Below are 18,981 nucleotides of genomic sequence, written 5' to 3'. Positions count from 1 at the left end.
ACATGTAACTTTATTTATAGTTGAAGCTCATGGAAATTGTGTAGATTGTATCACTAAGGCCAACTTTGTGTTCAAAACTGAAGTCTATAAAATTAGAGTGTTTTTTAAGCCAGAACTTTTTCTACTTAACTGAAATAAATTTATCAAATTACACACTACTCCTCTGTACTTCTCTATTATGGATTTCTTTTAAGATGCTTCTTCTTATTATTAGACCAAATAATAATAAGTCTGAGCCCTAAAAGAGCAGGCTTTATAAGTTTTATTTTGCAAAAGGTGTGCTCAGCTTTTTTTTTAAATGCTTTTAATTTTTTCTGTTTTATTGAGAATGTATGCAATTGTTGTGCCACTATCACTATTGCCTGATATTTACTTTAGAAGATACTTTGGAGATTTTGAAAGAGGAAGAAAATTGGTCAACTGTGATTTTTCTTCTGTTTATAGTAAATTATAGAACTGAAATAAGTTACATACCTTCAATACCATGATGAGTGTTCAAAACATGCCATAAATATTAATCACCAATTACATTAGTCCATATGTAATAATTTTTTTCATAACCATCTCTTTCTCTGAAGCTCTTATAATGTTGACTGTGTGATGTGTGTTTGTAAACAGTATAACACAACAGAAGAATGACAGAAGTATCATTGCAGCTATGCTGATCTACACTTTTTTCAGAACCCAGAATTTTTGCCCTTCATCTAGAAATATTTTTGTATAATGAATATGGTATGATTTTAAAAACCCCTCACTTTCTGGATAAGCATATTGGCATTCAAGTCAGAAATTATATTCTTCTGATCAACGTTATATTAAAAGAAAACATGTCAGAATTTGCAAAGTTTTTCTAGACTTTGAGGCAAAATGCCGAAGAATTAATTACTGCCTCATATTAATTAAGATAACAATGCAAAGCCTTTCATTAGAAGCATAGGAAAAGTTCTTCCTTGGTCCTTGGAGAGAATATTATATGCAAGCCCTGTTGTGTGGGTTGCAAGGTGTCACTGGAATTTATATGCATTACTTGTCTAATTGCAGTAAATGTAGCATGTCCAGATAGGTTTAAAAGTTGGATGGCTGTTTGTTACTTGCTGGAAATCACTTGAAACCTTGCTACTCAGAGGCAGCTGTTCACAGGTCCTTCACCTCTCCCCAGAGATAGCTGGAAGACTCTGTTGTTGGACCCTGTCTTTTATGGCAGAAGCAGTAAACATGACAGGTTGTTTGGGAGCCATCTGTTTTAAAATGGTTGCTGCTTTGTATGCAGTAATGAACTTGAGATCAGTTTTCTGTCTGTCTTCATAGTAACAGCCTTGTTTGGTGTCACAACAGGTGGAAGTTGATGGGATGAAACTAAATGTGACCAGCGAGTGGAACCTGGCTTCACCCTTGTTGTCTGTCACCATTGATGGCACTCAGAGGACTATACAGGTAATCTCACCAAAGCCTCTTTGGGCATACAAATAATACTGAAATGTGGGGTCTGAACTTGCTGCATCATAAAAATCGTGTGATATTTCTGCTTTGAGACAAATTCACTCCACTAAAGTTCTGGATACACTTGAAGTTACTTATCTAGAATTTTGAATATCTTGCTTTTAATGAGAAGTTCCTTATTTACACAGTTTACCCCATCTTATAGGTTTGCTCTATTTAGTGGCTCGTGGGGAGACAGAATTTCTTAATCATGTAAAAAATGAGAAATGGTTTACTTCAAAAAAACAACCAATCAAAAAAACTGATCAACTGAAGCAAAAGAAAAAAAAAAACCCTCCCTCCTAACATAATCCGCAACAAAAACCCATGTGGGGGCCTACAGTAAAATTATTCTCTCTCTCCTATTTGGGTTTATGTGATTGTTACACTTTTGGGCCTTTGCAGTTTGAAGGTCAGAGAGCAGTGCATCTTCCCTGTAACATGTTTTTTATATACTTACAAGAAATATCATTAGTTCCATGATTTGAAAACATCCCAAACTTATGTGACTCTTAAGAAAAGAGGACTGAAAAGCTTAAAGTGGTTGTATTTGCTTTCCTTTCCTTCTGAAGACTTACGTGTTTGAAACAAATCCACACACCAGAGAATTCTTTTCTACATGTAACCTCAGTCAGGATTTATATATTTGTTGAAAAATCACTTATTTGCAAGTATCTATTGATCCTGGCAATAATAAAAAGCAAATCAAAACTTACTGAAAGTATTTTTTATTTGTCTACATACAACAGGATCTGTTTCCTATACATTTATCAGTTCTTTATATACAACAGTATCTATTTCCAATACATTTATCAGTGATAGGATGCTTAGATTTCTCATAATTTACAATTAAATATGTGAATTTAGTTTTTCATTTTACCCCTGGTCTGTTACCCAGCTGGAATTACTATTCTTGCTTTGATTGAATTTAAAAGGTTGCAACTTGAAAATAAAAATTATTGTATCTTTCAAGGTTAGTATTGCCTGAGAGTGAAATTTTCATTATGTTCCCAAGTAAATCTTGAACTTAAGTTCTGTAGATTTTCTGGGAGGTTTATTCCAGCTTCAAGGAGTCTGTATATCTGAAATAGTTTTCTATTTTTAGGTGTGTTTTTCTTTTCTACTATTTTAATACTGGTCCATTTTGGTGCCATTTTATAAAGTACATTCCTAATTTTGAGCAGGAAAAAATACCAATGTATAATTCTACAAAAGCAGCCTAGGTGAAAAGCATTATATTTAGAATGGATAACTGTGTTCACAAAGCCTCATTGCAAACTATATTACTATATGACTGGACGTATAAGTAATAGTAGCAACACTATTTAGCTAATAATAGTTGACACATGAAATTAATTTCAAAATTAATGATCATATGATCTGAAGAATCTTTGTTTTAGGAGCTGAGCCAGCAATAGTGTTATTTGCACTCCCTGTATGACCAAACCCTATGAAACACTACAGATCTAGCCACAGCAACATGCAATGAGCTGACTGCATGGTATCTAGCCAACAGAATGTAGAATAAGCACATATGTTGTTTCCTTCCCAGATTTTATCTGTCTTTGCTCTCAGCAAAGAAACTCAGTACCTTGAGAAGTTATTAATCTTTTAGTGTATATATGTAAATTTATGGGAACCTTAAACTTGACCTCTGATAGTCACTCACGGGAATCAAAATTGGTTTTTTGGTTATGTATTTCTGTAGACTTGCCCCACTGCAAGAACCAAATTAGACAAGTGTATTCCTGTAGGTCAATTTGTCTCCAAAAGCAATTGACCCCTGAGTCTTGAAGTATCTTCTTTCTGCAAAACTTAGCCCTACAGCCATTTAAGCAACAAATATGGATGAATCGAATAATTCCAGCTGTGCTTTATTAATTTTCAGCCAATCTAATTTTTCTTCATAGTTGGTTTCATTCTTCTAAATTTGCTCAACCAAATACAATCTTTGTGAATGTTTTATTTCTTTGAAGGTTTTTACACCTTTTGCTCAATCCTGCAGATTGACCACAATCCAGTAAAGCACTTAAGCATCGAAACAGGGAATAAATAATTTTAAAATATTTTGGTTTGAAATATAGTTATGTAATTGTAGTCTATACATGCAAATTTTGGCTTATCTGTTGCATGTTTAAAAATAATTAATCAAGAATGCTTCTGTGTTTTCACTCCTCTGTTAAAGGCTCATTGAGAATTAGAGCAAAGCAGAGCACCAACTTTGCTGCAGAGTTTTGAAGGACCTTTGAGTTTAAAAACCCGTGTTTTCTAGGACAATTTCTTGAGTATGGGACCTGAGTGCCTGAGGAGAAGTACATGCCCTGGTGACAGTCTGTCTAGGGCATACCAGGGCACAACAAGGATGTGTGGCAGCCCCCCTCCTCCTGCTTTTGTTTCCTGTGTGAGGAAGCCCATCTGTGTGCAGCAGATGGGAGCTGCAGAGTGCCTGGCCAGGTCCCCAGATGAGAGTGGGACCAGAACCCTGGCGTGTACTGCAGGTCCTTGGCTGCAGCATAAGGGGTCTGAAATCATTGTGCTGCTTTGGGTTACTGTGAAATCCATAGGATGTTGTACAAAGTGATGAAGTACTGAGAACTTGGGATCATTTGAGCAAGAGATTTCTGAGATGCAGTCTCCAGGGATGGGCTTGTGGGTAGACCCCGTGGCATTTCTTCTAGTACTCAGATTTCATCATGGGGGATTTTTTGTGGCTGTTTTCAGTAGTTCCTCAGTTAATCCCAGTTTCTCAGCATTTTCTCTATGACTAAACTCTACCTCTCATTTGGTGAGGCTGAATTTAACACATCCTGAAGAGCAGGATTTTGTTCACCAAGCAAACGACATTTTTTTTTTTTTGTACAGAAATACTACAGCAAAATAGTTTCCCATACTTGTTTCAAAAGACTGTGAAGTTAGTGACTGAGAATTTGACTTAGACCTAGCGATTATGAATTTGGACTTTGCTGAAAACTAAAGAACTATAGGAATATAGTTACAATACACCTTCCTCAGAATTGAAGGAACTGGGTTTTATTTAATTGCAAATGCATGTTTAAAATATTTCTATCTGTATAAGTAGGATTTGAATATGACATAACCTTCTAGGAAATATTTAGAATAAAAAAAATTTATAAATGGGGGTCTTAATGATTCGTGTGGAGAGTGAGTGGAAAAGGGGAAGTTGATTTGAGTCGTGGAAAAGTAAAACAAGAATTCCAGTGGAAACTGGAAGGGAGAATGATGGCTCAGTATGCTATCTTGGAAAGTAATGATGATTGGAAGAAAGGCATTAGGCATATTTTGGGACAATTAGGGCATTTTTACTTCTGTCTCCTCCCATATACAAGTAAGCTAGAGTTCAGTGAGCCCTGTGCCTGCAGAAATTGTCTATGACCTCTTCTGTCTCCCAGTATGAACTGGGGAGCAGCTGGAAGAAAGGAATAAGCTGTCTTTTTCCATAGAGCGTGAACATCTTTTATTCCTCGTGGGAACTAAAATCTAAGGGGACCACAAGTTAAATCAAGGAATCCATGGAGTCCAGCAGATGGGCTTGCACCTTACTGCAGCTCTGTCCTGACTAGTCAGGTTGTCAGTAGGTGCCTTCTGCTGGGCCACTGCACAGGAAGACCAGGAATATGCAGGGTGAGCAGATTGCTCAAGAAGAAAATGCATTTTCGGAGGAGATCCTCAAAGCAACAACTAATTGTGTTTGGGCAAGTTCTCAAAAACCACCCCACCAACTATTCAGATTTCAAGGCTGCTGTATGGCAATGCTTCATGGACAAATTTTACAACTGTTTAGTACTGTGCCTTCATTGGTCCTGCCATCAAACACTAAACTCATCCTTAAATACCTTTTACTTGCAGATAGTTCTCTGTAGCAAACGGATGCTGAGCCAGAACCATAGAATGGTTCAGTTTGAATAATTTGTCACCATCTTTGCCAATACCCCTTAGTTCCATCATATGCACCCAGCCTTTTCACTACCAAACTGTTGGGCTCACAGCTCTGCTATCTTGCTGTTATGAATCCCTCTACCTCTAAAGGTAGTGTAGGCATTCTCCCTGGACCCTGGAAAACTTTTCATGGCTTTTGGCACCTTCAGCAAGGCAATTTTACAATAGTACCAGTGATACCTCTTTTTTTTTTTGTATTTCCTGGCTTTCAGAGAATTGTTCTCTGATGAACTGAAGCTCAGTAGGATGTAGCAAGTGGACAAGGTCAACTGAACCAGGTCCTGAGCAGTTCAGTATCACTTTGACATTAGTCTTGCTTTGAACAGGGAATATGACTACCTGATTCCAGAGGTCCCTTCCAGCACAACTGTTCTGTGTCTGGGCATCCCAAACTCTACAAGTAAAGAGGTCTTTATCAGTCACAGCAAGGTGTAATTAAGAGAGTAATGGAGTTGCTAAACAAGAACATGATTCTGTAAAGCTGAAATCATCAGTCTCAAGCTTCAAGTGTTTTTGTGAATGAAATAGATGAAGATTTATCAGGGGAGCTTTCTCTACTTAGTGTTAAAGGGAATTTGGTGATAGCATCACTTATTTTTTCATTTAATTTATTTATTGCATCAACAATTGCAGCAGGAGTAGTATATTCTGCATCCTGGGGTATGACAAATGTAAGTGCTTCTCTGATACAATGCTTCTTTAGATTATTATTTTGCTCTATAATAACAGAAAAAATAAGAATGCTGTAGGTTATAAAGTCTTTGTTCCAGGGAAATGTCTGACAGGAGAACAAAGCCTTTGCCCAAGTATTCATTTCCTATAACTCTTTAGAGACATTTTTCATATGTATAATTTTTTTATTTTTGTAAGAAAAATTACCTTTTTTCATTTTGCTGTTTTGAGATCTCAGATGTAATCTGTGATAATGATATGATACATTATATAGGTTTTCAATCTAAAGTACCATTACTTCAGAACACTTATTTTCTTAACCCCTGAAAATTATTTTGGGAAGGTTTAGTGAGCAGTGTTTATGACTGCTTGACAGTCCATTTTTTAGTGCTGTGCAATTACTGCACATACTCTGCTGTTGTCCTTTAATGGTGATTTCAAAATTACTCTTGCTAGGTTGTCTCCAGAAGAGGGACTCAGAATGATCTGCAGACATTTGATTATCCTATAACCACATAGCTGTACTTTTGGGTAGAGAAAAGCCAGTGTGAACCCCAGCACTCAATTCCTGATGGCTCGTGATGATTAACCCCCTGGGTTTTATTCAGCCTGTTTCAGTTATGGCTGACCTAGCCAAATCTGGTACAGATTTCTTGTCCATGGTTCAGATGGAGAATATGTGAAGGGTAGGGGAAAATTAAAGGGAATAAAAGCTCATGAAACTACAGTAGAAGGACTAAAAGCATACACCACTACGTTTACCAATTCTTTAATGCAAAGGAATATACTTACTTTTTTCATTCAGGAAGGAAATGAGTGATGAATTGATACATTCAGTCAATCCCTTTGAAATGAGACTAGTTTTATCCTGTTTTACTCAAGATGTTAATAAACCAACATTAGCTGTCATGGTATCTTGTGCCATGTTTTTTTTTCCTCTTGGAGCTATACATTGTGAATAATTATCAGGATTCTGTATGTGTCCAAGGACCAAAGCATTGCATTCAGTTGCTGACAGACATTGTAGTTTTATGATATCTAAACTCTGAAAGATGAGAAATGGCTCTCTTGAACATGACAACACATTCAGAAAGCAAAGGGGAAGGAAGAAGGAGGGGCACAAGAGTGAAAAAAGACTATAGATCCTGTCAAGAATTTTTCTCAGGGCAGTCACAGACATTATCAGATCTAGAATCACATTTTGACTGCATAATTTCCCCCCCTTATAGGAGAAAGATGTATCACAGCATGCCAGAACATGGGTAAAGCTTCCAGAAGTTCTAGTCATATTGTGATTTAATGTAGTAAAAGCAAAAAATCTAAAGTTCACCAAGAAGACTAAATGCCTAATTATTTTATTGTTGTAAATCTTGGGTTGAATTAAATGTTCTTTAGATTAATTCTTTACTAACACCAAATAAACAGTATTTCTTGTTGAAGGTTTTTTGGGTGGTTGTTTGGAGGGATGGGATTGTGTTTTTTGTTCATTTGTTTTGATTGTTTTTGTTAGTTTAAAACCTGTCACCTACTTCTTTGTAACACCTACCTATCTCAGAGAATTAGAGAAACATATGAACATACTTAGGCACTCTCTGTATATTAATAGCATACCTGCAATGGTTTTAATGTTAAAATAAAACTTTGCAAAAAGAAGTGACATGTAACAGTCACATTGGATATTGCATAAAGAAATATTGGGAAGGATCTGTGTTTTTATTTTTCTGTTTATGGGAGGACAGAAATTCCCAAGTTATCTAGTGCAATTGACTCCCAGGCATTAAGAGAACTCCTAAAAAGTTGGTGCCTCAACCTCTTACAAACTGCATCTGCACAATCATCTGTGTGGACTGATGCCCTGTAAGCCACTCACCCTGTATTTAACATCTATATTTGTACTGTTTGGGAACAGATCCCATTTAGTCCCTGAAGGGGACTGAGGTAGCTTGCAAGGGGTGCCAGGGGAGGCCAGTATTTCAGTATTCTGGCAGGATTCCTTTTAATGAGAGGGACTACTTCAACACAGTGCCACTACCATCAGTCTTGGACATCTTTCACAAGTCAAAACGCTTCACACACAGCACTTGATCATCTCTTTCCCCACTGGATGACATCTGCCCCTGTAAGAACCTGGGAAATGTGGACATGCCCTGAGGAAGAACAACTCACTGAGGCTTCATTCATTATGAAGTGTGAACTGAGACTGGTAATGGCTAAGGGTAGAGTAGTGCACAAAATCAGGCTGACTTCTGATCTGTAGTTTAATGCTCTAAGGGGAGAAAGTAATGACACCACCAGTGCAGAATGTTAAATTGTGAAAAGGTAGGGTGATTCCTGAAGTGGAAAGGCTTATGAGGGTGAGCAAGTCTGAACGTGCAATGCAGACACACTCCAGCAAAGTACAAATCTTGGTCACATTGCTAGTCTGGGATACATCCCTTGGCTGGGATTTTGCACAGTGGAAAGGCAGTGTTGAAATTAAGTTCTGCTTTCTAGAGGGAGAGGGAAAAGGAGACTGATAAGGTCAAATCAATCACCCCTTGTTGTTGAGAGGATGACTTAAAGGTTTCACAGCTACTTCTGCAGCCTTTTCCTCCTTTCTGACCCAACCATGGGACTCTAGTAGGAGTCACTCCAAGGTAGGAGTGGTATGGGTGGAAGATTGAGCTTTCCAGATTTCCCTCATGTACACAAAATCTCACAGATTAAGAACTAGCAAATAAATCTGTTAGAACTTTACAAGGTGGAATATTGTGGAATTTTTTTCCCCCGATTTTCCCTATCATGGGAATAATTTGGTTTTTAATTAAAATTATCTGGGGATGATTCTGGCCTGTGTTTTGTTAGGTGGAATTTTCACGAATTTGTAAGTATTCAACAAAAAGTGGATAGCACCCTCCATTTGAAATTCGTGGCATAAGATGTTCAGAATTTTTGTTAGTGAGCAGTTGAAATGAAGCAATAGGGGCTGGGCTGTAAGAAATTCTACATTCTGACAAACAGCACCATGCTGGGAAGCTAACAGTGTTTTGCTCCAAGTTTTATCTGTAGCCTATCCTTACATTTTCTGGGCTTGTAATTTTGGGGTTTTAAAAATTTTTTTCTGGAGATAGGAAACGCAATCTATGTGTTTTCTGTTTCCAGAAAAAAAAAAAAAAAAATTCCCAGCTTTTACTTTCAGGAAATAAACCCAGTATATAGTAGTTAAAGATAATTGTGTTTGAGAAGGCTGTGTATCTATTTATCTGATTGCCTTTGCCAGTTCAAATTAATTCTGACTTTGGAGGATATCATTGCTTTTTCATTTGTCAGCAGAGCAAAAAAATACTGTTTTTGGTCTGTTGAAGTTTCCTTGGTTTTATATCATTCCTTCTCTGCAGCTGCTCCCTTCCAGTAGATTGGAGAGTCTTAGAGACCAGAAGATTTGTGGAAAATATTCTAAGATCTTGTTGTTGTTTAATAATGTCACTTAAGAATGTCTTTCAGTAATATATATTTTATGTATTCTTGAGCTGATTTACCTTTCTTCATGTATATGTTGTCATAATTTTTATGTAGTGCTCATCCATTGCAGGCTTAATGCAAAGCTGATTGTAACCCTACTGCATCTTACAATGAATACATCATTGATATCCAACTAAGTGGAAATAATTTCCTATGGCAAAGCAGAAGAATTTAAAGTCATATCATACTAACCTCTTGTAATTTACTGGGATTTACAGATTAAAATGATTATTTGTGAAATGACTGTGGTATAGCCCACACAAGACAGAGGAGGAGAAGCAAACACATTTTGTATGATTGTATACACTTTTTTATTTTTACATGTGTGTATAAACATTTTGTTTGTATATCCATAGCATATGCAGTATAACATACTGTAACCTGTGTGTGTAAAAATACATGTAATATTTATGTAACACTCACACCCATTTGACAGCTTTGAGACTGCAGATGGATTTTTTGAAGTTGTGATTTTTTTTCAGATTAGAGTTAGCATGTTACTTTCTCATTAGGAAAGAAAAATATACTTTTAACTCCCGTGATTCTAATTAGGTTAGCTGGGAGCTCTGCATGCTGAATCAAACAGAAAATAAATTGGTTATATCTAAGATCTCATAATTTATGTCAACAATAGAATTTTACTATATTGGCACGCAAACACATGGGATGTTTTGTCTTTGAACAAATGAGCAATTTCCCTTGCCTTTTTGATGTAAAACTCCTAGTAAATAATTTGCAATTTATTAGGAGAGCAATGACAATGCATATAATTAGCTATTCTCTATTGTTACCTCTATTTGATTACTTTCCTGCTATCACATGCAATATGAAACCATCTATTATGAGGTATAGAATATGTAAATATCTAACTTTACAAGGGAAACTGGAGACTGGTCTTTTTTCTAAAGAGGTGGGAAATAAAAGAATAATTGTTAACTATGTCCTTTCATTTTCTTGAAAACATCAATTACATTTGCAAATCCCAGAAACACAAGCCTGCCAGTGGAACAGAAATAACTCTTTTCAGAAAAATCTAATCACATCTAATAGCTGAAATTTATTTACTGTAATTTGAAACATTAATTATGATAATGTTCTGACTTCTTTTGTAACACAGTTCTCAAAAGCCTGGCAGTTCTCTATTTGGTCTTGCTGTAACATATGTTTTGTGACTTGCAGAATTTCTCTGCCTTTCTTTCTTCTTTTTGTTTTTTCTTTTTCCCCTCTGTTTCTTACCTACTTTGTTCACCTTCCCCATTATTTCCCCCCCTCCCCCCGCTAGATGTTAATTTAAGAGATGGATTTTAGTGCTTATAGTGACTTTAGATGTGATTGACACTGAGTGTAATGCTTTGTATTTTGGACATAGCAAACAGTAGCAATGAGGAGCTGCTATAATGTGGTATCACTGTGCTCCAACAGTGTTCAGGGCAGGAAAAATGCTGCTGATATCTTTGTCTTGTCTTGAGGCTGAGGCTTTGGAAGGTGCCTTCTGTATATATATATATTTATTTGGCTTTTTTAAAGTGGTTATTACATTATTTTTGGAAGGGCTTGGTTTTTGCTATGCTAGCTTATTTGGCTGCAAGTGAAGAAAATCTGTGCGAGGAAATACTTTAATGATTTGCTTTTCAGTTGTGAAAAGTAAGTCAAGTTGTCAAGCTACCTGGCTTTACTCTGAAAGCCTTTAAAGAAAATGACAAAAGGACTCTATTTTTCTTTTGTTTTGTTTTGTTTTTTGAGTTGTGTTTTTCTGTGTGACAGGGAGATTAGCCAAAAAAATGGAATTTTTATTAGGACATGAAAAGGTCTCTAATGACCCTTGAAAGTGGACAAAAGGGTAGCACAATAAGTGACAGAACTCTAACAAGGGTGGAGGGCATTCCAGGAAAAAAAGAAATTAAATCCTTTAATTTTTTTCGGCTTGCCATTTTCTGACAGCTTATCAAGTGCTTGGGACTTGTTTGTTTTGGCATGCGGTTCATTCATTGTAGGCAGCCGGTACTTTGTTCTTCTTTGTGGTTTCCAAAACCTGATTGTGTTTATCCTAGACTGTGGGAAAAGTGTATATTCCTGTTTCCTTTATAAAAGTAAACGTCAGGTTTTGTATGAAATTTTATTTCCCATATTTTCCATTCCATTAATCATTATTGTTGAAATATGTCAGGCTCTGGCACATCACCCTTTGTTTTCATATGATTGTACAGATTGCAATGTCAGTGTGTGACCTGTTAAGTCAAAAAATAAGCATGTTTGGGCTGTAGTAATTATTACTTCATAAAGTGTAGCTGGGGAACATGCACAATTAGTGAAAAGGGACTAGGATTTAATTTATTGCTATTAAAATTGTTTTGGGGGATATCTAGCTATTGTTGCGTAGCACTTTCTCATTTGGTCTAGACAAGACTTAGGGGAGCCATGATATGGGCTCTGCATATACCTGGAGGTAGCTATAGAAGGGAAGGGAATAATCTGTGTTTCCTGTGTGAAATGAAAAAGATTAGAATCAATATGAGTAATACTGTTTGAAGTAAGGGCTATTGTAATCAAATATTAGGAAAAAAACATCCTAATGGTAAAGGTGCAGAACACTGGGATAAATTTGTTAGGGAGACTGTGAAATTTTTGCAATTGAAAGATTTTGACAATGAGTTAGAAACACATCACTTGGGACTGACACTGGTGTATTTTGATTCTGCTGGGAGTCTTAGGCTAGACAATCTCTCAAGATTATTTGCAGTCCTGTTCTTAATGATTTTTTGTCTTTAAAATGCTGATGATTTCTGTGCAGTCCTTTGCAATGATATTCATCTTCTCAGGTCTGTGCTTTAGTACTTTTATGTACACTTGGCATTGTGTAAAATGAGACCTGTGTTCCTTGAGTTAGGACTTATGTGGGCCATAGCTTAAATAGTAGGAATGAAATGTGAGAAAAAAATTTTGACACTGAAGGAGAAAATGATTCACATGGAGAAAGAATTCTTTATATGTTTTGCATATTTAAATGATGTTTAATACTGTGTAAAACTAGTAATATATTTTCTCTTGCATTGTCTTGTGGCTTACTGACAAAGTAATATTTGAAGACACTTTAATAACTTCAATCAACTTCTGAACCACAGTAGGTGACCAGACATTTCATAAGGTCATTTTTTTTTCTGTTTTCAAAACCTTTCATTGAAGGTTTGCATTTTAAAAAGAGATTAAAATGTCTCTCATTAGGAGAGAATGAAGATAATACTAAATGTGAGTAACAGGAATACAGAATCACAGAGAGGGCAGAAGACTCATTATTCATGACATTCGAGCATAAGGTTGCTCTGTATTGTACTTGGCCATATTTGCCTTCATTGTCCTTCAAAAACTAATTTTATTGAGTTGACCAAAAATCTGTGATGAACTATGATTTAGACTTCTAGTACTTTTGTTGAAGGAAATTGTTTTATCTGTATTATGAATAGACATATCTATTCAATTTTTCTTATTACTTTACAGTGTGACAAAGAAAATTGAATTGTTACAAATTTTGAGTTGCTTTAATGAGTTCTCACATTTGTGTTTTTCAGCGGATTTCTCGGAATGCCTCTGGAGAGACGAGCATTCAGTTTCTAGGCACAGTGGTAAGCATATAATAACTGTGTATTGAAAAGAGTTAAGTTTGTAGAAGAATGTAATGTAAACAGAAAGTAGCTAAATTATACTTCTAGTACATTTACCACTTGTAGTTGTGGGGGTCAGTATTATGTGTAAATATTCTGAGTTTAGCAGGTCAATGTAGCTGAACTGAAGTGAATTTCCAAGGCACAGTATCTGTGTTCTACCTTCCTATTGATTCAAGTCTGCTCTGTTTCATTTGGAAGGGATCTAAATCTACTGATTGGAGATTTGTAAGCTTATTGCACTATACTGAGGTTTGCACATCAGGATCAATCCCACTCTTCCTCACCACATCAATTTTTTTGATCTCTATTGCTTCACCGTATCACATTCCCCTACATCCCAGAATGGATATCCCAGTAACTGTTTTAGGAAAAACTGTTTAGTAATGCAAAGTGTTCTGTTCTTCTCTCACTCTAACCAGGTTTGGTAGCTCTGTAGTTCTCTCAGATTTTGTTTGCTAGACAGAAGTATGCCTAAAATCCTAATCATATTTTATATCATTAGACAGAATTTACTCTATAAAATTGTTCTGTGGAGCAGTCACATAAAATATACAAGTTTTGTGTTGAGTCATGGATGCTTATAAACATACATGTGATTGAAGCAACTTCCAGTTCTGTGATTTGCTTGGTTAAAATGCAGCCATTGAATTTTTCCGAGTTCCATAAGCACCTAAAAATAGTTCTGAAAATGAAATAAAATTGAAGTATCCTCTAAATTTGTCCTGCTTGCTCCCAATAATTTCACTGTAGTGATATTAACAGTGGAAAGCCTAGGAATGAAACATTCCATTTAGAATTTAGTCCTATCATCTTTGTGCACTATTTGTTTTGGACACAAGTGGATTAGGATTGCATATGATCATGCTTTCATTCTACTTGTGGTTAGTTCTTCTGCAAGTCGTATGAAGCCGTTGTTGGTAAGGTAACATGGTAAACTTAACAAGAATACCTTGCATTTATGTTTTTATCTTACATGTTTGTTTTTTGAAATGAAAAAGTGCTCTAATATATTTTACTTCTATAAATATATCTCTGTGTATGCATATTTATTTATTTGTCTTAATCACAAGCAGAGTAGCAATAGCTTAAAAACATAAAAATGAAGTTTTGTTCTGCACTATTGTATTTATGATGATGCTTCAGCTCTGGAGTTGCAACCTGTGTATGTGAGATGGCTGCTAGGTGGCTGATCAGATGGTCTTTGTGTGAGAAGCAAATAATTACTACAAGTAGATAAGATAAACACAAATGCAACTTGATAATACTGAGTAGATTTTAATTGATTTCTCTCTAAGTGGGTGCTGTAGCAGGGAAAATTCTGATTGTGTTTTTAGTGACATATAATAGTGACATATAATACTAAAACCATTGTTCAAGTTAGATATGAAAATATTTTGTATTCTTTTGTTAGAAGTCTCCAAAGTCTCACTTACAGGCCAGAATTCATATTCTGGGCCTTATGCAATAGTAAAAGATTATGAAAGAGGGAATAGAATTGATGTGCTTTTAGCTTTAAAAAAATGATGATGGAATAGCTAATGGATTGAAATATATGTTAGATCTTACTGATAGCTTATGTGTGTTTATTGAGTCCTGGTTATTTGGGGAAATCTAGTATGTGATTATAACTAAAATTCTCAGGAGGACTAAACAGAAAAGCCTTGAGTAGTCTGAGATTTTTTTATTTAATATAAATTATGCACGTCTTGCTGATCAAACCCAGGGAGAGAACATCAGCAATCAGGGTAGAGAAACAGTAATGAAGTCTGCTTCTCAGGGTTTGTTCCAATACCAGTTTTCCCATAGAATCCAATCTGTGCCTGTCTCTCAGTTCTTCTAGCCCACTGTCCTCCTTTCCCCCAAGTTCTGCTTTTTCATTTGTCCTTCCCTCATTTAACATCCTTGCACTTTTCTGATTCAAACTTAATATATTCAGTTTAGGTAATGGGGGAAAGATACAATGATATCCACTACAAATTGCTGGACATATAGATACACATCTGTGTGTGTACATATGCACTTATACAAATGTAAATGTTCTAACAAAGAAAATGTTGTCTTAATAAAGGCCCTAGAAATACATTTTGAGTTCACCATTACTTATGTCTTATTAAAGCCTCGCTAAGTGCAGTTGACTTAGGAAGTGTTTGAAAGAAAAATTTAGCAGCAAAAGATTCTTGATTGCTCATTGTTATTATAATGAATTGTTATTGACAAAATTAACAGCTTGCAAAGTTACTTCTTTACTTTTTTTTTTTTTTTTTTTTTTTTTTTTTTTTTTTTTATGGTAGCAAGCATAAAGGATAACTCTGAGCATTCTGTGTTGCTTTTGATCAGGGCAAATGTTGATGGCACTCCAGTGGTACCAGGCAGCCCGGTGCTGTGGAGTGTACAGACCACTGACCTGTCCAGCAGAATATATTTTTAGAATCAGCTTGTAAGGAGCACAGCTTGCCTGGCTTGTCAGGAGGGCATCAGCTTCAATAAATGGCTTCACTTGATTCTTTGACATTGGGCTGTAGAAACAACTCTGCTGCTGGATTTTGACAAAACACAAGCCCCTGCTTCAGGAAGGCAACTGACACTCTGAGAGGAAGTGAAAGCTGTGCTTCCCTATTAGAAATTTCCTGGCTGTTCTGGTTAGTTAGGTGTAGGACAGAGAAGACTGCATTACAGATGAAAGACAACAGTATAATATGAATTTTGCTGCATAACATATGGTAAACATCTGGACAGTAAGATGAATGTTTCTGTTAGTGTAGCAGCATATTTCTGTTATTTTAGAGGAGAGCAGGAAAAATCATGTTGCTTTCTCCAGTGATATCATAGCTTTGAGTGCATATTGTTAGCATCACTTGGGGGTCTACATGGATTTGTAATAATGCTTTTGTTTGTTTCTGATCATGTGTAGAAATTCATTGCTACTTGAGCATTTCTCTTCTCTCCAAATTGTAGTGGTATTAGATAGCTTATTTTCTCCAAATTGTTTTTTGATAGAGGGTTGTGAGTCTCAGATATGATAGAGACTCATGCTTTTGGAAGATGTACAAGAATGTTTCTGTCTGAGGAGCAAGGAACTTGTAGCTGTAAGAAATAGTTGTTGAATGAGAAATTGCACTGGTTTGGTTTAATTTTCTTGTAAGGATAGCATTTTGAGTCCTTACTAAATTACTGTGGAGAAGATCCTGGGTTATTGCCGTAATTGAGATTTTACATGAGTTTTTGCTCATTTGTCCCCTCTGAATGTCTCTAGATGTGGTGTGCTGATGGAGTCCTGCTATTTTGCCACTTCACGCTAGATTTGTTCAGATAGTGTATTTATTAATAGCATTACCATAACAACAAGTAATCTGGTTGTGCTATGTATTGTACAAAGAAAAAGGAAGGAAGATAGTACATGATTCAGATTAATGTCCTAAACTGTGCCCAAAAGCAAGAGTGCAGGAAATAAGAAAGCAGTCCTTTATGGGGTGTCTCCTGTGTGTAGGCAGCTAACTGAATAGGTTTGTCAAAAAAATGTAGACTCACAGGATTGTTCAGATTGTGAAAAGATCTCCAGGATGATCAGTTCCAGCCACTAACCCAACAATGTCAAATCCATCACTAAACCATGTCCGCAAGTGCTGCATCTACACATCTTTTAAATATCTTCAGAAACAGTGAAGAGTCAGCATCACTTTCCTGGGCAGCTTGTTCAATGTTTGACAATCTTTTCCATGAAGAAATTTTTCCAAATATCTGATCTAAACATCCCCTGGTGCATCCTGAGGCAGTTTTCTCTCATTGCTTGTTACCTGGGAGAAGAGACCAATCCCCACTTGGCTGCAACCTCCTTTCAGGCATTTGTAGAGAATGTGAATGTTCCCCCAGAGCCTCCTTTTGTCCAGGCTAAACAACCCCATCTCCTTCAGCTACTCCTCACAGGACTTGTTCTCTAGATGTAAAGATCATATAAAATTGATACATAAATTCTAGAGAAAAACACTCAGATCTATACACAGAGCTTCTGCTTCAGCCTCTGCAATTCAAAAAACTGGATGCTTGAGTACTCAGAAGACCAAAGTCCACCTTTCATTCCTGTCTTTCTAATTACCCTCCATTTTCTGCTGTGTCTTTTGTCTTTTCGTCCACCTTCTGTTCTCTTACGTGAGAGGAATGTTTTTGGCTGGCCCACTGCTGGCCCCAGTCATTTGTTGGTTATTCAGGCCTCTCAGCAGGACTTCAGCAATGAAATACGTCTGGCAAGGCAGCCTTTAACACTAAGAAAGCTGCGAGTATGTAGAGAACTGCAGATTATTGTGCAAGCATTAAACGTATTCTAGACTGTGTGCAGAATTGGAAATAAAGAAGTGTATGTTCAGATGATGAGCAGCCTGGCTCCATCACGTCTGTAATGCCATTGTCAGCTTTGGGCTGCAGCCATGCTTGATAGTGATGCTCTGCTGACCCAATGGATCACTTTCCTCAAAAGAGATGGTCCCTATCCACTGCCATCATTTATGCTGTTTCTTTGATCTTCTCTAACATCACAGCAGAAATATACACTTTTTTTTTTTCCTCTGAGGACTGATGAAAGAACATATACATGACATACTGCTCAGTATATTACTTGACAATATAGGGGAACATAATATAGGAACCCACATGGTACAGACTGGAATTACTCTGGCTTAAGAGTCAAACCTTCTTTAGGTGCTTTCTGAGTTTCCTAGCACTTTTCTTGATTCATGCATCTCACTGGAGTTTTTTTCATTACTGATCACCAATGGAGTGCTCTTTGCCACTTTTGACTTACAAAATATTTTAAGTTTTGCACTGGTAGCTTATGCTCACTTATGATCTATTAGCCTGTTGATACTACATGTCATTTTCTTCAGTCTTTTTGCAGACCCATTTAAAATAGTCCTGAGACCTGCCACTGCAACCTGATCTGCAAATTCCAGAGGAAACTGGATTTAGGAAAAGTAGTCTCTATTAAGCCCTGGCCATATTTTTTAGCATAGCTGGCATATATTCCAGTGCAGTAGTAATCACAGTTAGTATTAATGAGTTTTGGGTTCTAGCTACTTTCAGATAGATTGGCAAAGGGAAATTCCATATACAGTCAGGGTTGTTAATTCTGTATCCTGCTCATGGCAGTCAGAAATGGACAGCTTTATGTAAAGGCAGTCCTCAAGATCTTTGCCTTTGTTCCTGTGTTACTGCATTTTCTTAATTCAGTTATGTATCTAATGTAATCTTAGGAGCTACAGGCCAGTGTAGTAACTTGTCTCACTGTTGATTCTCCCTTCTGCTCCCTCTTGCCATGGCTTATCTGCTTTTGCTTCAACAGCAAGCTTCCAACTCTTTGTCCCATTACTGAGGCTTGCAAATTGTTCTGAAACCCTGCAGTCTGTGTATAATCTCATCAGCAGACAGTTTCCTCCTCCTTTTTCCCTTCTCACTGTGCTCTTATAAAGCTTTGGCTGTATGAGTCTGATTCAGCTCACAATGGCAAATGTTTAACAACCTGCTTCTTTCACCCTTAGAAATCGTTACAGTTCTTAACAAGTTCTTTTCTTTCTTTATGCTTTTCTTTTTATAAGCGACACTTCTGAAATTAGATACTCAGCATTTATGCAGACTTTCAAACATTGGTTGAAGACCTGCAGAGGTTACAAAGGTGGTATTTATTGGAATATAGAGAGTACTAACCACAAGAAAATAAATA

General features: G+C 36.5%; 1 protein-coding gene across 1 annotated transcript in view; it reads left to right on the top strand.

The window, feature by feature from the left end:
• PCCA (propionyl-CoA carboxylase subunit alpha) overlaps positions 1 to 18,981 on the top strand; it is a 265,961-nt gene that overhangs the window by 194,122 nt on the left and 52,858 nt on the right. Inside the window, exons 20-21 of the mRNA XM_079327423.1 lie at positions 1,336 to 1,434; positions 13,176 to 13,229. Coding sequence (XP_079183549.1) covers positions 1,336 to 1,434; positions 13,176 to 13,229 — 153 coding nt within the window. The remainder of the gene's footprint in view (positions 1 to 1,335; positions 1,435 to 13,175; positions 13,230 to 18,981) is intronic.

The sequence above is a fragment of the Erithacus rubecula genome, assembly GCF_903797595.1.
Source record: "Erithacus rubecula genome assembly, chromosome: 1".
NCBI lineage: Eukaryota > Metazoa > Chordata > Aves > Passeriformes > Muscicapidae > Erithacus > Erithacus rubecula.
This window is presented reverse-complemented; position numbering and strand designations above follow the sequence as displayed.